This window comes from Lissotriton helveticus, chromosome 1_1 (genome assembly GCF_964261635.1).
Source record: "Lissotriton helveticus chromosome 1_1, aLisHel1.1, whole genome shotgun sequence".
Taxonomy (NCBI): Eukaryota; Metazoa; Chordata; class Amphibia; order Caudata; family Salamandridae; genus Lissotriton; species Lissotriton helveticus.
In genome coordinates this window covers 605,432,117-605,454,956 of record NC_136057.1, presented here as the reverse complement: position 1 = coordinate 605,454,956, position 22,840 = coordinate 605,432,117, and the positions used below count along the sequence as shown (strand labels likewise).

Below are 22,840 nucleotides of genomic sequence, written 5' to 3'. Positions count from 1 at the left end.
CTGAACCTGGAAATGTGAGATTCGAAGATTAGGTCTTCTCCTAACCCAGACCGGCATGAGAACCTGCTACAGTTGGTGTTTCCAGAAGGGGAGTGGAGTGCTGCTCATGGCCTAGTGGTTAGAAACAAGTCCTGCTGTAACCCTTCTGGCCTGATCCATAGCCTCTATGACCTCAAGGTTGTGAGTTATCATCACTGCTAGGGACCAACACCTCCTAATTTTAACTGAGCGATATTTCTGTCTTCCTGGCTAGAATAAGTCAGTTTCCTTAACTCTAAGAGGCTGTCCCTTTGTGTTGCAAGTTACAGGTACGCTGCATCATTGATTTCCAGTGTGTTTATTCTGTTTCAGATTCATTTCATTGTTTGTAATTATTACTATAATGAACAGTAAAAGTCTTCCCACGTGTTAAAAAGTATCTCAGTTTTAGTGGGAGGGTTAACATCCTCCATTTTAAAATGTAATCGTGATCACGATCCGTACGTTTGCGAGTATTATTGAACAATTCCAAAATAACCTTCAAGTAACTGGATTGTTCTTGTGTTGTCTGTTCACACTTTCGGAAATATGTCTGTGTTTGTGTTCATTGCAAAAAGAATAAGTGGTTGATGTCCAATGAACTGATTTTATGACTGTGTTGCATTGCTGTTTCAATGTATTTTGTTCTTCTTACTATTTGATTCCCTTTTGCACTGTAAATATATTTTATATTGAAATAGTATTGAAGTGTTGTGCACTCCAAACTATGTCTGGTCACTCAGGTCACTGGTGAAACTGTGATAGTTTTGAATGATGCACCCTTCCTCCCGCATCCTTAATTACCCAGGCATCCACTCTTTGCGGTGAACATCTATACTACTATTATAAAGGAAGAACTTTGAGGCTTTGAGGCGGGTAAACTCGGGAACCACAGCGCCAATCCACACACCCGATACATCTTTGTAATCCTCAGGGTGTGCAGATAGACATAGGCTATATAAAGTAAAAAAAATACGTTATATTTTAAAAAAATTGACATTAAAAAAAAAGTAGTCCCTGAGAAGTAGCGCCGGCCGCGACCTGCGTGCTCACGTCAGGAGCGCGAGGAGGAGCGGCGGACATGGCGCGGGGGAGGAGCGGTGACGAGCGGCCGGTGAGGAGCAGCGGACGGGCGGACATGGCCCGGGGGAGGAGCGGTGACGAGCGGCCGGTGAGGAGCAGCGGACCGGCGGGAAGAGAGGTGAGCGGCAGACAGTGAACTGAGGAGCGGCGAAGAACAGAGGTGAGCGGCGGAGCAGTGAACTGAGGAGCGGCGGCTGAGGTAAGGCTCCGGGGGACAATGTCGGCACAGGCGGGGGACTCAGAGCGCCTCAACACGGACAATGTCGGGGCAGGCGGGGGTCGGGGCAGGCAGGGGACGGGGACTTACGCACATTCTGTTGACAGACCGTGGTAGAGGCCTTTGCATAGTGGTAAGTCTGTCACCCAAGCTGGGCTGCGTTGATAGGTTCACCGGATTTCGAAAATCAAACACCGGAACATTGCATAAACAAGGAAGTAAGACTGCAATTTATCATCGATCAGTGGGCACAGAATAACTTAACCAAAAGTGATCAGCATCATAGAAAACACTAACAGTGAGTCACTAAAAGGAATTAAATGCAACGTTTACACACACTGTCCTCTGTTTCATACTGCCATAATTGTGTACTTTTCAGCATTTCACAAGGTAAGGCTCCGGGGGACAATGTCGCGGCAGGCGGGGGACCGGGCAGGGGCCCAAAATGCTGGACAATGTCGGGGCAGGTGGGGGTCGGGGAAGCCTGATTGCTCCCGGACAACGTCGGGACGGGCTGCTAGTATTTAATAAATCCGATATTTCAGCTTTACCACTGCATTTCTGTATCAGGTTGTGCAGTCCCACAATGCTCATGTATTGCTACCTTGAGGCGTGCGCATGTTTTTTGACTAGAGGAAGGAGTACTGAGGGAAACCACCACAATACAGACCTAATAGAACACACGGGTTTTCTTGTGAAATGCTCCGAAGACGCCCATGCTCTCCAAAATCTTCACTGTGCTCTTAGTGGACATTCTAAGCGATAGCTAAAATGCTCTTCTTGCTTGATCTAAGATGTAGTTGCCAATGTCTCAAGGCAATGGTATGAGTGGACCCAAGCCCTCATGTGGAGTATTGAATACAGCAAGTTGGCTTCACCAGACCTCAAAATAATTTTTTTAAGCTACAAGCATAACAGAATTCAGCTATAGGAGCAGTATCACTAGATCGATATAATGCATCCTTGTGCATAAAATAGTGTACATTTGTTTAAAGCAATTTATGAAGATGCAGAAACTTGCCTAAATAAATTTATATTATCGTGTATCTTTTGAGTGAAGCATTAATCTCTACAATCAGGCCACTTATTGATGCACTCAAGATCAGTCATACCCAATCGGCGGTTGGTGTGTACTGCTTTTCCGACTCAATCTAGCAATTTGTGGCACAGCCTACCTGAACTGATGCATATGGATAAGTTGATCATCCAATTTTCAAAAGACAATTGCGACACTAGTGTTTTAAAGTTAAGGGTTGGTAACTTTTTCGAATTCTTAGCATAGAGAGGATTTTTGCCCTAGGGTTGTAAGCGCTATGAAATGATCCTGTCCATGAACATTTTCATCTGTTGCCAGCAGTAACTGTTGTTTTTACCTCCTTTTCTATTGGATCAGAAGTACATGGACCCAATTCACTTGCTATTGAGCAATTTTCAGCTGTTCCGTTGGAAGTGGAAGGTTTTGCACTGATTCTACAAAGCATCAGTCTTCATCCAGAGTAGTTGACTTTTGAGAAAGTCAACTCGGAGAAAGTAATTTCCATAATTGATCTTTAGTAATGAGCATTTAAATGATTTTTTTTTTTGCCAACCAAAAACTAATCTAGTAGCCAAACTTCAAAGCTTGTGGATTTTTCTTTGAGATGTTTCTGGTACATCCCTATAATTAAATATTTTTGTTGACCTTGTGTCTCAGCTTTTTTAAAAGCCTTTGGCAATCAATCTGTTTCATGTGAATTATAGAAAAAAAGTATTTTCATTGTTTGTAACTGGAAGTTAAACACCTTTGAGCAGTGGTACCTGTGCAGTAAGGTAGTATGGTGAATGGTTGTCGTTGACTTCTGCACCTTTACTAATGCTTATAAAAAAGGTTTATGAGTGTCTCAGATGCCTGATGGGGAACAACATAGTTCCCTTAGTCGAGGAAGATGAAGTAGATTTAAGATGATTTCCTTTATATCATCTTTTGATGTAATTGTTGCTAGCTTCAGTTGTTCCCGCTATTATTTCATTGCTCTGCATCACACGTGTGCATCAAGTATAGCTGGATATCAGGGAGAGGTGCTTGACCCACGAAGATTGTCGGTTTTGCAGACTCAGGACACTTCCACGTAAAGGATTTTTGAAAGGAGGACCCGATGTATAACGAGCATGAAATGGAATATTCCCCTTATATGTGGGATATCAGATACCCTTCAGGTCTGTATTAGGGTGACCACGAGGCATTGAAGAAGAAAATACATACCGGATTAAGATAGGAGCTGGGATCAGCGCCTCCCTGCCGTTTTAGATAGTGGGGCAAGGTGTTTTTCGAGTGATTCCATACATACAGAGGCTACATGAAATAGTCGTGGTTGAAAGTGCAATGAACAGGATAAAGAACGTTTGAACCCTTATCCCACACCTCTGCAAGGAAGAAAATGTGTACCTTCATTGAATCGATTGAGTTTTTTGCTATCTTGAATCCAGCCACTATTTTTGGTGGTTATTTCCCCGGGTTGAGTAGACACTTTCTTGTGTTCTCTGGCTGGTCCTGAAGAAGGTGGCATGTCATCCTTGTTTAGCCACCGAAACACGTCGACTAGAGCCTGACCAAGATCCTGCCTTGTGCAGTTTTGGATATAGTCTATGGAAAGTACTATGTTACTCTGTAGCAGATCCTCCCAGATTGATTGAGTGCGAGTTTGGGGAAAGTGGCTGTATGGTATGAAAGTGGTTGTGGGAGTTTGTTTTGTGTTGCCCTTCTCGGGGATAACATGTGTTGTGTACATTATGTTATTTGAATTTTTTGGTCTATATACATCCTGTTTTTGAATAATTTATGTATGTTTTATAATTGCAAAAAAGAGAAAAAGAATTCATATATGTTTAAAAAAAGAGAATAAGACTAGAAAAAATATTTTTGATAAAAGAAATTAAAAAGATATTTTTATAAATTTTCTTGTGTTTTGAATAGTTTTTGGATGTCCCATAAATGAAAAGGGAAATAATTGTGATGTAAAATAACTGTAGGTCAGAGGGAGATTCTTTGTTGTGATAGCTGGATATCATCTCCACATTAAGGTCAGGGGATTCAGCCTTCAGTAATCAGCGTCAATGAGAAATTTACATAGACATTGTTTTTGTAAAGAAAAATTCTTTAAGTTTTCAAGCATAATAGACAGTCATGAATAATGATATAGAGCAGTGAAATTAAGGACTTTTTGAGGGTACAACCCAAATTATAATAATTGCAACAAAAAATGTGCATATCTCATGAAAAGAGGAGAACAGGAACCTCTCCTACTGCAGAGAATGAAAGTAAGGTAAGCAATAAAGATTATTTTGAGGACTAAATCTGAATATTTCTCCTCAAGTCCTGAAGTCTACAAATAAGGCTAAGGACATCTTCACTATTGTAGATTAACTTGTTAAGCCTGATCGTGTTATAGTAAAGCCTACTCCGTCTCAATCCTTATGTGACTCCCTTAATACCTATTTTAATGAAAAAATGGTAAACATTAAATCCAGTATCCCTCAGTCCTCGGCACCACCAGATCCTTGTGGCTCATACTCCTACTCTTGCCACTTGGATGTATTTCCTCTCATTACCCAAGAGGTTTTTTTCTCCTTACTTAAGAAGGTGTCCTCTGGCTCCCCTACGGACAGTTGCCCCCCTCAGGTTCTTCGGGAAGTTTTTCTTCAATGTCCAGAGCCCCCAATGTCACTTCTTAAAAACTCCCTCATCAATGGCATTGTCCCTAATCTGTTCAAAAGCGCAGAAGTTGTACCTATTTTAAAGAAACCGGGTGCTGATCCGTCAATACCCAGCAACTTTCTCCCAATTTCATTGCTGCCCTTTTTGGGGAAAGTCTTGGAAACCAATGTGGCCAACTGTCTTAGCACTTTTGTCGAGCAGTCACATTATCTGGATCCTCACCAGGCTGGTTTTAGACCTGAACACTCCACAGAGTCTGTTATGTTAGCAGTCCTGGATGAATTACGTAGGGGGGGCGACCACAGCTCAATGCAAGCGCTGGTACTCCTGGACCTTTCGGCAGCCTTTGACACGGCCGACCACCGACTGCTGGTCGACCGTGTCGAGAGTGCGGGGGTTCAGGGCCTTCCACTGAAATGGGTCTCCTCCTTCCTTGGTGATCAATTTCAAGCAGTTCGTCTAGCTGGCTTTCTCGCAGAGAAAAGCAAGTTGACGTGCGGGGTCCCTCAGGGCTCATCGCTCTCTCCCCTCCTTTTTAATTTGTATATCTGTCCTTTAATTTTGTCCCTTCAAAAAAGAGAGGTGGTCATATTTAATTACGCTGACGACCTTCAGTTGGTGTTTAATGTTGACGCCTCCCCTTCATCTAGGGAATGCTTCCAGTCCACCATGTTGTTTATTAGCAATTGGGTGAATACGAACCATCTGAAGCTAAACCTCGATAAAACCGAGCTGATTCTCACTGGTGGCCCGGCGAATCTTTGGAATCCCAACTTCTGGCCGCATTCACTGGATTGCCCTCCATCTCCTGTCAGCTCGGTCAGGAGCTTGGGAATTGTGATTAGCAATGACCTTACGATGAAGGCACAGATAAGTACTGTGGTCTCCGCTTGCATTTTTTATCTTCGGCGAATCCGCAAAATAAGCAGATACTTAAACACCGAGGCCAGGATTCTAGTTATACTGGCTCTGGTTATGTCGCGTATTGATTATGCTAACTATATACCGGCATTCCAGCTTACCAATTACGGCGGCTTCAACTAGTGCAGAACCAAGCTGCCAGGCTTGTCTGTGGCCAACCAAAATAGTGTCATGTAAAACGTCTGTTGAAAAAGCTACATTGGCTTCCAGTCACTCAACGCTGCCTTTTTAAACTCGGCTGTACTATTTATAAAGCCTTCTCTGCCCGCGGTCTGGCTTTCATCTCTTCTAAAGTACGGCGCTATGTTCCGTCCCGTGACTTACGGTCAGCAGATATGAACCTGCTGACTCCTTGTCCATACAAATGCAAAAAACAAGGAGGTTTAAGATTTTCATTTCTGGCTCCACAATTTTGGAATTCTCTTTCTCCTGACTGTCTACTTCTTATACCCAGTTTAGAAAGTCTCTTAAAACTTGGTTATTTGTCCAGGCCTATATTTGAAAGTTTATGTATTGTCACGGTAACTGGTTGACTCTGCTTAGCGCCAAGAAACCGCTGGTGAGCGCGCGCTTTCTAAATTACTTTTAACATAACATAAAGATGCAACTAATTCAGTTTCCCTATGGATGACAGTAAGAGAGATATCTTATCACAATCTGAAATTAATATGGTCAGAAATAAAGTGAGGATGAGGAGGATAGGGATAGATGATGTGAGGAGGTGGGGGTAGATTTGTGGATACAAAAGAAGAATAATTGTATCATATAGAGGTATGGGGAGGTCCTTAGGGCTTCATAAGCTGACCGCTTTCAGGCAAAGACCCCATATCATATTACATTTGTGTCTCTATCTAGCAACACGTACAGTAAATGTTCAAGTGAGGGTAGTCTGGTAAGTTGTGAATACTGTTCAGCAAGAGAAGGCACTGTGGCCGCTCTCGAGTGCCGTGGGATACATACGACAGCTGTGGATAATTTCATGGACACCTCTGCCAGTGTGAGGAGTGGAGTCATCACATTTGTTGTATAATGGCACAGTGCTTGTTTGACTGACAAAATCTGCCCGATATGGACATATCCAAGAAGAGAAAGTAACACATATTTAGTAATGTTGAATCTAGTGGGTTGACCTGTTACCATGCCTAGAACCAATTTTCTGTCTTTAACTTTAAACTACCTTCTACTGGGAGCTTGTATTCTCGGTTTAGTGGTTCTGGAATGTTGTGACATACCCTGCTATTGATTAGTAAATCGGTGATGGATGTGATGGCATCAGATTTCCTCCTTACTGAATTCACACCTATCCTTATAGCAGACTACTCAGAAGAGTTATTAGGGCCCTGGTGAATGACTATTTGCATTCAACATGTTTTCGACCAACCATTTCACTTTTCACTTTAATAGATACTGCAGTGTTACTGGTCGAAAGTTGAGGTGAGAGTGTTTAACTACATTTTTACACAGGGCTAGGAACTCTCAAGGGGAATGCTTGGAAACATAAATGGCTAATGAAATTTTATAAAACAGTATGGGCAAATAACAAAAAATATGTTTTGTACTTACAGTGAGACGGGTTCTCCTTATGGAATTTCAGGGAAAACTGATGAAAGGTGCATTTTTTGCACACAGCGCAAGTAACTTTGCTTAAAGTACAAATGGATGAATATAAGATTTTACATGGGTGTGATTGTTTCTCTTTAATATTTATTGAAAAGAAAAAGGCATGATGCTTTTAATGCACTTGGGGGCAGTAGCAGTGATCTGCACGTGATGGGGTGAACGGTGTGAGAAGTTGGCCTGATATATGATGCTCACTAGTTCTAGTGATCACCTTGTATCAGTCCAAACAACCCTTATGGTGATTGGTTGTAAGTCAACCTTATAGACCAGCTATCCTAATGGTAGCATGGACAAAGCAGTCTTAGGCTAAACTCTTTTGGCATGTGAAGCCAGCTGTTTTACCACACTATAACCCCTTGAATACCAGATGAAAGGACACCACACAGGTTGTTATGAAAATAAACCGTATATTTATTAATAACAACACCTCTGAACTCTTTATGAGGTCAGAGGGCTAAGCACATGAGAATCTCTTAGGAAAAATACGACAAGTTGCACAAAATTACAATGGTGCCCTAGGGGCACGACAAACCATATACTTAGTAAGTGGAATGTGAAAGTCAATAAAAGGAATGGAGCTGTCCAGAGGCTGTAGGATCGATGGGACCACGCTACACTAACTCTAGGTAAGTAATAGGAGGCCCACGGAACGCGTGTGCAGAGTGTGAACTCACACGCGAGATGCGTAACAACGTCTATGGACAGTACAGTTCAAGTAAAAGGTAAGTACGGACAATCCTGACTAGTTAGGACTAAAACGACTGTGGAACTGGACACTAGGACAGTTAAGCTACCCTTGAGCACCGAAATGCTCTCGTTACCTCACCCACGGGCTGCGGGTGCATAGGTGTCAAAGTGTGTCGGGTTCTCGCGTTGAAGTCTATGGAGCCTGGAAGAAAAGATGCTGCAGGCGACCAGGAGGAAGATGTCCGGTGCGATCCAAGAGTGGATCGGTGAAGAAGAGGACCTGAAAGCAGAGGGGACAGTGTTCAAAGTCACTAGCCAGTGACTGGAGTGGAACCAGGAAGGAACCAGATGTCGTCGTCGCGATCAGGTGAAGAGTGGACGCTTGACTTTGCAGCCACGTGGACCAGGAGGTGTCTTCGACGACCAGGATAGAGGCACGAGCTGTCCCACTCAGGCTCTCGTTGTCGGCGGTGTCGGATCCGGGATTGGAGTCAACAGGCCTTGGCAAAGGCAACCCACGCGGTGAGTGGAAAAGGCGTCTGGTGCGGACTAGGAGAGTCCGGGGTGCCCCTCTTTTGGAAGGGAGCAAGGGCCAGTCTGGAGCAACCAGACCAGCAGTGAAGATTTCAAGGTTCGTTGTCTAGGAGGCCACTAGCCAGCCGGCAAGTGACCAGACAACGCGTCGAGCAGCAAACAAGCAGAAGGGCCCCACGCAGATCTCGTGGAAGCTGGAGGGCTGATCTTCGATGCAGGGGCTGCTCGGGCTGGGGCTTCTCAGTCCCCAAAGCACTTGGTCGAGTTTACCTCGGGAGTCGTGCTGGAAGCGAAGTGCAGGTTCGTTCAAGATGGCCGGTCCCACGTGTCTCGTCGCACCCACGGGTCTCAGCTTTGCTGCAGATGTGAGTTGAGGTCGGAGAGGTCTGGGAATCCGGGTCTCGTCGGGCTCTGAAGTCTGGATCCTCGAGGGAAGACGACAAAGTGAAGCCGCTAGACGATTGATGGTGCCTGCAGTTGCAGGGTGGACACTCTTTGCCCACAAGGGAGATTTCTTCAGTCTTCTGTGGAGCAGAACGTCGAAGTCCAGAGTTTATTCTTGTTGAGTAGTTCAGGATTAATCTAATTTGGAATGGGACCAGCTCCTACCTTTATCCTGCTAAAGGGGGCTGTACTACTGACTAGGTCCCTCCCCTGGGTGGGACCAGGAAGGGGGGTGGTTACACCCCCTATCCTTTGTTCGGTTTCGCGCCAGAGCTGGGGCAGGGATGCCCCAGCAACTGGTTTGAACCGGTGTATGCACAGGGCACCTTGTGTGCCCCAGGCATGTCTCATTCCTTTCAGGCCTATCCTACCCAATACACAAAATCCTGTCTGGGGTGGTGCTAGCACCTCCCAAGGCAGGAAACCCTGTGTCCGGGCCTCCCTCGCTGGAAGGACTCCCAGCAGCAGGAGGTCAGACTTGTGTCTGTGGTGGCAGCATCCATTTTGTGATGCCAAGGCTCGAGTTAACTTTAATCGGGGTTCACAGTTACATACATGTCGTGCCCCTCTAGAAGGGTGGAATGCTACCCCCGTCGCCAGAATTGGCGAGGGGGTAGTATTCCAATTCGTATGACACCTTACTCGACATGTTTTGATAATGTTATACCAGAGTTAGCATTAAACCGCGAGGTTGATAATGCACTTAAGAGTATATGGTATAGCGTTATCATGGAACAGCTATTAGGACTTGGTTCCGCAAGCTGCAGACGGGCTCAGCTCATGCCAGAGCACCATCGCACATAATTCCAAGCACTCTGCCTTCGGGATTGATAAGGCCTGCCATAGGAGTGACTGATAGGAATATATGTGTCCATTTTAGGGTTAGATATAGGTATACTATATCTACAGCAAAGGGTGTTTACACCACCTTGCCCCAGCTGTCGTGCAGCCAGTTGTGTCAGTTTTAGATGGCCAGCCAGGGGTGGCATAATACATGCTTCAGCCCCTGGTAGGCCCTGGGTACACCTATGCCCTGGATACCCAAGGTACACTGTACAGGGACTGATAAGGTGGCCCAGTACCAATTGGTAAATGCACCTAAAGTACATGGTTGTCAATTTAGAGAGAGAACAGCTAGGCTGTGGGTCTAATTAGCAGGCCCACAGCCAGGGAAAGTCGTAAACCAGTGAAGCAAAAAGCAAAAATCTGGGGTGACCATAGGATTGCAGACCCCACTCTCCTACATACGGTAAAACTAAAAAATAAATTATATGATAGGTCGACTTTATAAAAAGGTGGTATCTATGAAAATGGGGATAAGCTGTGTCTGACTCAGCCACATGCTGAATGACCATATCTTTGAAGCTGTCCCTGATATGTGATTGACTGTATTGTAGCAATTCTATATTGCTTTCTGCCCCTCTTGTTGAGTCCTCAAGGTGCACTTCTACTAGGTAGGACCCTATCTAACAGTGCATACATGAATGTTGGTTGTGGTGTCATCTAAAGTGTAGAGTCATGTCACAGCAGCTTGTAAAACACACATTTAAAGTGGCACACAAAGATGTGTGTGAGTGCCATTCATGTTCATTTGTGTTACTTTTTAGGAGAGGCCTTGTCTTGGTTGTTGTTCTGAATACCAGTGACTTTTACAGTGATTATTCTTTATGGACATGCAATTCAAGGTTTGCATGGCAGGACAAGAGAAGGTTTCCCCTGAAGGGGATATGATTGAGTCGGTCATGGCATAAAACAGCCTAATCACTGGAGACACTGTTAGGCCATCAGTAAATGGTTTATTTGAGTCTATCCAAGAGCAAAAGGAACCCGATCACTGGAGGCGCTTTTACACCATCAGTAGACCACTTTATGGAGTTCACCTAGGAGCAGTAGAAGCATCGAGGTCACAGATGCCAGGGTACAAAGCTGTTACCAGATTCCAGTCTCTACCGATGATTACCCCTGTGGGCCCAAATTCATTTAGCATTCCAGAGAGATTTGAGAAAAAAAGTACATTTGAGGTGTGTGGTGCAAACATTGAACCAGCAATGAGCTTGCTCCAAGAGTGTCAGCTTTCACAAATATGTTTAGACCCAACGAAAAAATGGCTACCCTGCGTCGCTTGGTTGAAGTTGGGTCAGGCTTTGATACAGTGTTATCAGTCTTAAATCCTAATTGGCTTCCTCAAGCTAACCACCCAGTCCCATTTCATTTTGTCCTCTCAGTTGGTTCGAAATGTGTCTCTTGAAAAGAGGCAACTTTTTTTAGTGCAGGTAGAACACCAGTTTCTTCCTTTGCTATAGAATGCATTTGCACCAAGTGAGTCTTTGGTTAATAAATATCCAATACAACACCAAAGATTGTAGCCCAATGATTGGAATTTGCCACAAGCAAAAATCAAAATAATCACTTAGCAGCACACTACCCGGAAGAGGCATCAGAGGTGTGAATTTGTCAGAACTGTTTATCCAGTGAGTCTGTAATATATCGCGAGTGGGCTGACCCCTCTTTCCTTATTTCCTGCAAAAATACTCTTTAACCACCAAAAGGGCCTGCCCTCCACTAGAGGATTCTGTGGCGAGTGAGGAATGGCTGAAGACGGCTGTAATGCCAGAAACCGGTCCTAGGAAGCTTGTTTCTGGTCCAAGGAAGGCATGGCTTGGCAGTTCGGGCTGGACTGTTCCCATGAGGCACAGGGTCAGACTGATTAGCATATGGCCATGTCCGAACTGGCGTGGCAGAGTGGGCTAAAGAACGGTGATGGATTAAACCCAGATCTGTTGACTAGGTGTGAGTGTTTGATTGGTTCAGATGCTCCGTCCATCACCACCCCCTTTTGTACCGCGAATGAGGAATGACCTGTAATGAAACATGAAACTCAGGGAAGAGAGGGTGGTCAGTTGTACTAAGGTAAACTAGCATAAACCCAATTGGTACATTTAGTTTACTTCTAAATCGCTAGTAAATTTTACTGTATGTGCCTCAGACCTGTTAATTAAATGCTACTTGTGGGCTGCAGCGCACTGATTAATGTAGCACTGTAAAATAGGCTTATGGTATGGCGGAGTAGGTGTGCAGTTTAACACTACTATTTCAACCTGGCAAAATAAACCTTTTCACAGGCCTAAACCTTCCTTTTTAATACCCCTAAGGTAGGCTCTAACAGCCCATAGGGCAGGGTGCATGGTATTTGAAATGTAGGACATGTGTTTTTCATGTTTTATATGTCCTGGCAGAGAAACCTCTTGAAAGTCATTTTTTCCTTGTGACAAAGCTGGGCTCCCATAGACTAACACTGGTTACCTTATTACATTTAACAATTGCTGAATTCAGTTTAGGAATACCTAGAGAAACACTTCTTCGAATCATTTTAATTGTAATTAAAAATCCTATTAATCATGAAGTAGGATTCTAAATTCCTTTTTAGAAAATTCTACTTTCAGAAAGTTGTCATTTTCTTGCCTAAATCAAATGTGCTTTTTTGCCAGTGTACAGGTTCACCTGACTATTTACAGATTTCCTGTGGTGTGATGTGTATTCCTTCCAGACACGGGACAAAAGGACCTTGAGTGTGGGGAAGGTTTTTCCTGTCCTGAGCAAGATGGCCTGGGGATGGGGGGCTCATACTCGGCTCCTTCCTGTTCTTCAGAGTGTTGCCTGAGGGCTGCCCCCAGCCCCTTCTAGACTTCAGAAGATGCTTACCCTATCACTGGTAAATGAATCTCACACCTGGACCTTCCTGCCCTTTGTTTCACTAGACCGACTGCAGGCAAACTCAGTGGAAGGGGAAGAAATGACTGGAAACCAGTTTTAGGTTTAGCAAAGGGGTGCACCTCCACCCTACACATTGGAACCCAGCAAAAAGTTACTTCCCCAGAGCTTGAATTCAAAGCTCTCCTGTACTCTAGAAAATTCAGAAGAAGGGCTGTCCTGCTGTCTGAAGAAGGAAGACTGGACCTTCTTGCCTTGTACCCAGGACCCCAGAAGTGACCCCAATAGTCAGTTGGATGTCCTCCTATGTGAGCTGAAGGGATACAACAAGCTTCCAGAGGCCTTTCCTGCTTTCCAACTGACCAGACCCAATTGGACCTGACCTCATCCTCTCTACTGGCCTCTGTGGGACTCATTCTGACCCCGGATGCTGTGTTTAAGGTCCACGACCCTTGGCTGGAGTCAGAGTGAACTCCTCGCTGCTTAACTGAAGGTTTCACAGGATTCGACGAAGGCCTCACATTGCAGCCTCGTACAACTCCTGATTGGCAGCTTCACCAGATATGTCATAGGGCCTTGCAACTGCACAACTCCTGATAGACTCCTTCACCGGCTCTGATGCTGAGCCCTTAGGGCCCCACATAGATGTGCTGCACTTGATTGAAAGCCTCTATTCATTCAAAACAGCATGAAGCAAGATGATGCAGATGCCCACAGAGCGGCGCTGCACCGTCTTCACATAAAAGTCTGAAGTTAAAGCCTCCAGCAGAACAGACGTGGTCCTGTATTGGGCCCGTGCTTCATCATGGTCAGCCTCAACTTGTTCCTTTCTCCCGGTCTGGTGCGACCAGATACCAGCAATTGTGTCTTCTGGCCATATTTTTACCTTAAAGAAAACTTGTAACTCCGGGTCTACTTATTGGATATTTGTTGTTTTGTGTAATTTTATTTATTAGAGTTGACTCTATTTTTCTAAATATGTTGGGATTTTTCGTGCGTGGTATGTTCACTTTATTACTGTTTGAGAACCACATAAATATGTTTACATTGCCTCTAAGTTAAGCCTGACTTCTTTTGTAACCAGCTACCAGAGTGTTAAGCACAGGTTTATTTTGTGACTTTACTTTGTGAACCCTGACAAAGATTTTCATTGTTATTTGAAGTGGGTTCTCATCCCCTTCAACCAATAATCCAATTTCATAAATGGGTGTTCGGATGTGGTGTCCTGTACTTGTGTTTGTACCGGTTCAACAAGATAATTAAAGGCATGATTAAGAGCCTACAGAACCTATGATGTATCAGTGGGACATCCTTTTGCCATGCCTTATCTTTGCCCAGAGAAGTGCCTCAGAATTGAGTGGGGTTCATTCCCTTTGAGCTTCTGTTTTTCCAGCCTATGCTTGAACCTCTTAGTCTTGTAAAGCAGGGATGGGAGCTGGTAAAATTGCAGAGTGGGAGGAATGAATGACTAGTGAGTGATGTGCTTGGCTGAGTGCGATTGCAGAGTGAGCACTGAGAGTGACAGGTGGTGCAGGGTGAGTAGTGTACTTGTGTAAATGCTGAGTTTTAAACCTGAGTGCATGGTGAGTAGTATGATTGCAGTGTGATCACTGTGCTTGCAGGGTGAGTGGTGTGTTCATGTGACCACAGGGTAAGTGGAGGGAGAACGTTGTAGGTTCATGGGGAGCGGCATAATTGCAGTGTGGTCACTGGGAATACAGGGTGAGCTGTGTGCTTGTGTGAGCAGAGGGTAAAAGGAGCATGAATATGTGAGGAACAGCGTGAATGCACTATGATCCCTGTGAGTGTAGGGTGAGCGGTGAAATCGACAAGTGAGTGGATTGTCATGTGCATGCAGGTTGAGCGGTGTGCTTGTGTGTGAGTGCAAGGCACGAGGAGGGTGAATAGTGAGGTGCATGATGAGCATTGTGAGTGCAGTGAGATCACTGTCCATGCTCGGTGAAGGTGAAAGGTGAGCAGCGAGAATGAGGAGTGAATTGCCTGAATGCAGGATGTATTCCCAGGAGTAACAGCATTGTATTGATGGCTGTCGTAGAGTTTCAGACATACGTTAAAATATTGCTATTATGGCATCAATGAGTGATAGAGGGTGAAGGAAATAAAAAAAATGTGCTGATTCTGCAACAAACTCTGTCTCCTGATTAGGGTTGCCAGCTGGTCTGATTTCTACTGCACCGCCGGTATTTTGATGTCCCAATCAGTACAAAAATCAGGAAAATCACCTAAAGGCAGTATTTTTAGCACTTAACTGTGCATACCTCAAAAAACATTTTTAAATGTATTCCAGTGCTGCATTAGTGATCCATAACTAATAATTAAAGGAAACAAAGATAGAAAACTCATGTTACAAATGAATACATGCCATTTTATTTACAGGAATTGTTTTTAGGGCTGCAGGCCAGTTTTAGGGTTCAAGGTGGGGGCTGGGGTCTTTTTAGGTTTGGGGTAAGGTTAGTTTTTAGGGTGGGGGCCGATTTTAGGGCTCATTGTTTTAAGGGTTGGGGCGAGGTTTAAGGGTGCAGGGTAGGGGAGCTGGGATGTAAACTTTACCACTCATTTACCTTTACCATTCATGTCTGTACAATAAAATTCATTTATAAAGACATGCGTGGTAAATAGGCAGTCGTGGTTATGGCCACGTTAAGTTATGGGAAGTAATGTTATGCGTGGTTCTGTCATGCAACCGTGAAGAACTCAGTGCGGCTGAGATAAGACCTCCAGAAACTGAACACTGATGCCACAGCAACTCAAGCTGCAGTAGCCCGGTCTGAGACACGGGACACGGGACGGGGGAGGGCTAAAGCCCTTTTAGCCATATGGGCGTTGTGTGCCTGATTAACATGCCTCTTTAAGGAGGTCTCCTGGTTTGAACTTTTGACTACATTTTGAACACTTGAACCTTGTTAGTTAGTAATCCCATGCGACATGCCACACCAAGTCAGTGTTGTTAAAAATAACCAGCTTATGCATCTATGGAAGGTGTGCTCAGTCCATTGCTGGATGACTGCCAATCACGCCTTCAGCCTCCGCGCAGTGACTGGATCCTGCTTGTCCAACCTGTTAAGGAGCTGTGTATCCTCTGCCACGGTTACAGGGTGAGGAAAGGAAATGGCTGAGCTTTATTGTCCACTGTGTTTTGATATGTTCTAGTAGACCAAAAGCATAGGAAATTAAAAGGCTTTGTACCTAGTGAGTCGTGTCTAGATTAGGTGTTCACTGGCTAGCTGTAGGTCATTGAGGAAAGGTCTTCTTGGGAAGGAGGAATTAGTGAAGATAAGTGCAACATTTTCGATTTCCTGTATTATCCATTTAAAAGTTACTTTTAGGTCTACAATAGGAGATCAGACCCAAATTTCGAATATCACAATTATTATTTCTTCTTGTGTGAGGACGTGGAAGTTAAATTCAGGTACCAGAGAGGAGGCGGGAGCATGTACTGCTTTTCAATAAAAGACACGTTTGCACTCATTTTGATTAGTTTTTTTGTGTAAATAATTAGCAGCGTCTTACCGTGAACCGAACGATCCAATTAAACCTCTAGGGTAACTTACAGCAAAATTAAAGATTTCAGAGTTCTAAATAACCCCTGGGGGTGATTGCGTATGTCTAGACTTCTGAAAGCAAAGACATAATGTTTTGCTAAAAAAAATCTTTGTGATTTAAAATTATTTTATTTTAATTACATTTTAATTAGATTATTTTTGTGTGTTCACTCACTTGTAGTATAGGCCGCATAATAATTTAATTGGTTTCACCTCCGTAGGAGGAAACTCTGAAGATTCTTCCTATTGCTGCTTTTCTTTTGTATGTGAATGTGAGCATGTTAATGTTGACCAGCTCTTCACAGGTTAGTAGCGTGTTGATCTCACCTGAACATGAGGGAGTAACAAACAGTTTTATTTTACTTGTAGACTTGAATGTATAAAAGTGAGCTAAGCCTTTTTGATTAGTTTAAAAGTTCAATATTTGAACATAATGCATTTTGCATATTTGCCACTGCATGTTACTGCCGACGTTAGGTCTCTCATTGAAAACAATGTCGAATAATTTAATGTGAGATAATGTTCATTTGAAAGCTCCTTAACGAGTTTGGTATAAGGCATCCATATCAAGGGACTAATTAGCTCCTGAGGAGAGTTTTTGGTTTCAATATTCAGTAAGACGAATGTTGCAGCAGAAAAAAATTCTTGGAAAGGTGCATCTAATGTGAATAGATATCAGCTCATCTCTATGGACTAAGATGTGCACCTCATCTCTATGGACTAAGATGTGCAACTTTTTCTTCGGGTCGATGCTCATAACCGGTCCATAGCAAAAGCTGGTGCTGCCACTTGAAAGAGAAGTGGCAGTCGGTCAGTGATGCCACACCTTCCATCCAGGTCCCCTGCCTTGTAGATGGGAACATGCACACACATCCATGAAACCTTGTGTTTATTGTTTGCGTGAATGTGAAGTCACAATGTGGCGATTTTTTTGTTTCTTGAGCAGGAGCTGGACATTCCTGATCTGCCACATACTTCTTTAATGCACAAAGTGTCTAATTTCTCACATTTCAGTAAAAAGAGACACAAAATATGTACAATTAGGCATAAACATACTGAATTTTGCGAAGCAGGGTGGGACTTGTTTACACTTGCTGAGTGCCAAAGGTTTTAAAGAGGGCTTGGATTTGTCTTCTCAAATCACAGCACAGACCTGGTGGAGTGTGGTATTTGCATCAGCATTGGTAGGCATATCTATCAGAATAGAATTGGGTGTTTTTTGCCAAAACTGAGATAAAGGAGTTTTTGGTACAAAATCACGGTACGGCATCTCTTCATACAGGTTGGGACTTGCTTAAGGCATACATACGCTGATTAGCCATTGGGAAAGATGCCGAAAACCCAAACAAAAGTGAAGAAAAAATAAGCAAAATCTACAAAAGGAGGTACAAAGGTGCTATGATATCTTTCTTAGCAGCCCCTCGGGCCTCATCCAACGAAAACTCCATCAGCCTAAACGGGATCTTAGCGAAGACTAATATGTTAGATGTGAATCTTCTCATAACAACCATAGACAAAAGATATAAGAAGAGAGTAATTATACCGGGAGGTTCCTTGCATGGCAAGCCAGGGAGCAGGCAGCAAGCAACCAGTTTAGAGCATTGAGAAGCTCCTTAACTGGGATCCGCTCTGATGATCCAGCGGTGATAGGGGATATAATGTCACAACATTACAGTAATATGTATGGCCAACAACAGTCCATTGATAAGGTTTCATTGGAGAAATTTCTCCAGAGCTATGAAATGCCGGCACACTCTGAGGTCGATAAAAAGAGAATGACCCGTCCTTTCTCCAAAGAAGAACTAGGGGATGTTATTAAAAATCTCTCGAAAGGCAAAGCCTGTGGCCCAGACGGTCTTCTGGCTGAGATTTTAAAACCTTTTTGAGCACCATTCCTAAATATCTTTTGTTGATTGCAAAGTAAATTTTAGAGGGCGGCCCAGTACCATCTTCATTCCAAAAAGGGAATATAGTCAGTTTTTGGAAAAAGGGAACAGATTGTGAAGACCCTAACTTATATCGCCCTATCACGCTTTTAAATTCTAATTATAAAATTTTTACTAAACTTTTAACTAACCGATTTAATGTAATAGCCTTGCACCTGATCCATTCTGATCAAAATGGTTTTATTGCAGGGAGACTTCTGGGGACCAATAGGCATTATCTGGCCGAAGGACTGGATTATTAGACGCCGAGAAAGCATTCGACCTCGTGGTCTGGGAGACCTTATTTTGTATTCTTTTAAACTTCGGTATACCTCCCCAAATTATAGGGCTGATCCAGAAAATGTACCTAAATGCAGAAGCCAACCTCATTATTAATGCCTCTGAGGTAGGCCACATTAGTGTCAACCGGGGTACTAGAGAAGGCTGTCCACTGTCCCCAGTGCTTTTAGCTTTTTTTATTGAGCCCTTGGCGATTGCCATCCGAAATAATGTAGAGATTAGTCCCCCTTTACCAACTATGGAGTAACTTACATTATATGCTGATGACATCATGCTAATAATAAAAGGGGATAAGGAGGTTCAAGCAAAAGTTTTTGAGATTTTTGAGCAGTTTGAGTTGCTCTGCGGATATAAAATCAACAAAAAAAAACTGGAAATCATACACTGAGGCTTTAAGCCTGATGTTATACATGCTGATATCCTTCCTTGTCTAAACACTAAACCAAAAAGATATCTGGGGGTTTACTTTTCGTCACGAATCTCCGAAGTATATGACTTAAATTTTGCTGCGCTACTATGGACAGTACAAGACTTATTCAATCGATGGAACCCGCTTCCACTAACCATCATGGGCAGGGTCTCACTGATTAAGATGTCTGTTCTCCCGTTATTTATTTTTTATTTTCAGTGATCCCCTGCGTTTTAACGGCTTCTTTTCTTCTCTAAATTATAGTCCATGCTTACATCCTTTCTTTGGGGTAAGAAAATCCCTCGAATTGCACTAAGCACTTTATATGAGGAGCTGGAAAATGGTGGATTAGCTATCCCCAACCTTAGGGTTTCTTTTTTTTGCATATTTTGCACAATACATGTCAAGGTTTAAGTTGGAATCACAAACCGGTCTATTTGTAAATTATTTTATGAAGTTAATTTGTAAAGAGAACCAGATACGCTGCCCACTAAAAATTTTGAAATCCCCTAAACGAGTGCGTTATAAGTGTATGCAGTGTTTTTTTTCAAATGTCAGGCTTTTTATAGAAGATATTCAATCCCCGTAATCAATTCCTTAACCCCGTTATCCAAACTCACTTCAGTATTTGAGATTAGTGATTTGACTGTAATCATACAAAAAATGGGCCAAAGCCAACTTTGGGTAAGTCTCTGATTTCTTAAAGAACGCTAGGTGGCTGAATATTGCCAAAATGAATTATTTAATCTTGAATGATTTCCTTCTCCTTGGGTCATATAACATTCTTATCAAATTCCTGAGTAATCTCGATCTGGATCAGATTAATGAAAGTAAACATTTGGTATACAATTTATTTAAAGAAATCATAGTTCAGAAACCCGGAGAGTGGAAACAGTGTTTAACCTCCATTAAGTGAATAGATCTTGCGGAGAAAGCAATAACTAAATGGGAAAAACATGAGGATGTGGAAGTTACAGTGAGTATGTGGTCTGTATTAAATAAACCTAATTTCAGCGCATTGAGGGTGGCCATTTGGCGCCGGATGCTATTTTTTAGCAAATGGCTTCTCCATAGAACAGGTCACATATCATATCACAGCGCCCCTTGATCCAGGGATTCTGGAATTATATCTGTGGTCATTTAGAAGCGGAATGTTTAATCATAGCAGATCCCTATATTCGGCTGAAAGTTTTGGGTTACTACCGTACTCTACATTTTCCCGATACGGTGGTCAAATTATTATATATTGTAATGGCAGTTGCCAGATCACTTTTCCTTCAGAGATGGCGATCAAATCTTATACCAACAAAAGGCGAGTGGGTTCGGAAAATTAAACAGGTTAAAAAAACTGAGCGACTTTATGCACTACGAATTGGGGGATCAAGAAGTTTGAGAATGTCTGGGCAGCATATTTTGATTAAAGTTTTGAATACAAGCCTATATTTTAGGAGGTACTCTTATTATGCTGGAATCTTATTCATGTTTGCATCTTTTTAGATAATTGCACACCCTTTTGGACTTAATTGCACTATATACACTTACCTCTTAGTACTTCACTGCCCTATAGACACTTTAGTTTTTCTTGGCAAGTAGCTGAAGTTGCTTTTATAGGATGCAATATTATCTACCGCATATTTTCAATGTACCCAAGGGATAATCGTTTTTTGTTGTTGTTTTTCTTTAGCTCGTTTTAATATAGGCAGTCAACGGTGTATTGGATTTTGAAATATTATCTGCAGTATTATTTAAAAAGACTCACTTGCATGTACATTTTAATGTATTATGGGAACGTTTGTTATAGTTTTCTTAATGTAGATATGATACTGTAACTTTTCTCCAGCGATTTTCTTTTTTTGATTTTTGGTACTGTTGTTAGATAATTGCACACCCTTTTGGACTTAATTGCACTATAGACACTTACCTCTTAGCACTTCACTGCCCTATAGACACTTTAATTTTTCTTGGCAAGTAGCTGAACGATGCAAAATTATCTACGGCATCCATGTTGATATCTCCGCATATTTTCAATGTACCCAAGGGATAATCGTTTTCTGTTGTTGTTTTTTTTAGCTCGTTTTAATATAGGCAGTCAACTGGGGTATTGGATTTTGAAATATTATCTGCAGTATTATTTAAAGACTCACTTGCATGTACATTTTAATGTATTATGGGAACGTTTGTTATAGTTTTCTTAATGTAGATATGATACTGTAACTGGTCTCCAGCGATTTTCTTTTTTTGATTTTTGGTACTGTTTTAGACTGTTTGTGTCGGATTTATTATTATTTGATATTTTGAATGAATTGTCTGGATGTATTAATAAAACTTTTTGATCGAATTCAATTTAAAAAAAAAAAAAAGCATTGGTAGGCTGAACATCCCTCTGTTTTGAATTTTCTATCCTCTTACACAGATCACCAGAACTACTTTGTGAATTTTAGCCTATAAAATAAACCAGATCCACGAAATGAAGCTATCTTTGCAATGAATTCAACTTGTTAACTTTCAGTTTTGTAATCCAAATTATTTTTCAGTTTTCTTTTTATAAGCAACTGAATGAGCAGAAGAAGTCAGAAAAATTCTTCAAAGTCCTTTATGACCGAATGAAAGCTGCCCAGCAGGAAATAAGAGCCACAGTCACCGTAAATACTATTGACCTTGGGAGTAAGAAGAAGGATGAGGACAGTGACCTGGGTATGCCCGCACCTAAAAAGAGAGGTAATTGATGGCAGGATTTAGTTTTTCGACTCATTGGGATTGCGACTAAAATGAAGGGTGTATGGGTGTCAGTGTTATCAGCTGTTCAAGACCAATTCTGCCACCAGACCCATCTGTTTTAATTTTTTTTATCTCGATAACCACAAGGAAACACATATAGATGGACCTTGACTGGGTACTTCAGTTGGCCCATCCCAATGATAAATGTAGATTATGGTGGTTTGAAATTACTCCAAAAACATCATTTGGTGTAAAAAATGCAATACGAGGATGCGACAAATCATTTAAGCAGCTACTTAACATAAGGTTGTGCTTTAGGAGAAATCCCTCCCCCTCCTCCCGAAGCGTAACAAGATATGCCAGAAAGATAATACGGTAACACTTGTTTGAGTATGAACCTCCACGAGGAACCTCGTCCTACCGCTTCCAGCAGCACGCAACCAACACTTAACAGCTGGACCACCCTCCGCATCAAAGAAACGCTGAATATAATGAAGACCACCCACTCCAGGGTCCCCACGGACCCCTGCCCCCACCACATCTACCGCAAAGTCACAGACCTTATCGCACCCAAACTTCAACATATCATCAACCGCTTCTTTGAGACCGCCTCCTTTGCCGACGACTGGAAACACGCAGAGATCAACACTCTCCCGAAAAAACCTTCAGCAGACCTCACCGATCTTAAGAATTTCAGATCAATATCCCTACTCCCTTATTCGGACAAAGTCATGGAAAAAGCCATCATCAGCCAAGAGAACAACATCCTCGACCCCTCCCCAGCAGGCTTCAGGAAGAACCACAGTACCGAAACCACACTCCTCGTAGCAACAGACGACATCCGCGCCCTCCTTGGCAGAGGAGAGACGTTGGCCCTCATCCTCCTTGACCTCTCAGTGGCATTCAACACTGTCTCTCACTGCACCTTAGCACGCAGACTCCATGACGGGGGAATCCGGAACAAGCCCCTCGACTGGATCCTCTCTTTCCTCTCCA

General features: G+C 42.8%; 1 protein-coding gene across 3 annotated transcripts in view; it reads left to right on the top strand.

Annotated features, from left to right (window-relative positions):
* Positions 1 to 22,840, top strand: part of ITPR2 (inositol 1,4,5-trisphosphate receptor type 2) — a 1,735,249-nt gene that overhangs the window by 1,191,668 nt on the left and 520,741 nt on the right. For all 3 annotated transcript variants that reach the window (XM_078674117.1, XM_078674116.1, XM_078674118.1), the window contains one exon: positions 21,661 to 21,844. In XM_078674117.1, the coding sequence (XP_078530243.1) occupies positions 21,661 to 21,844 (184 nt within the window). The remainder of the gene's footprint in view (positions 1 to 21,660; positions 21,845 to 22,840) is intronic.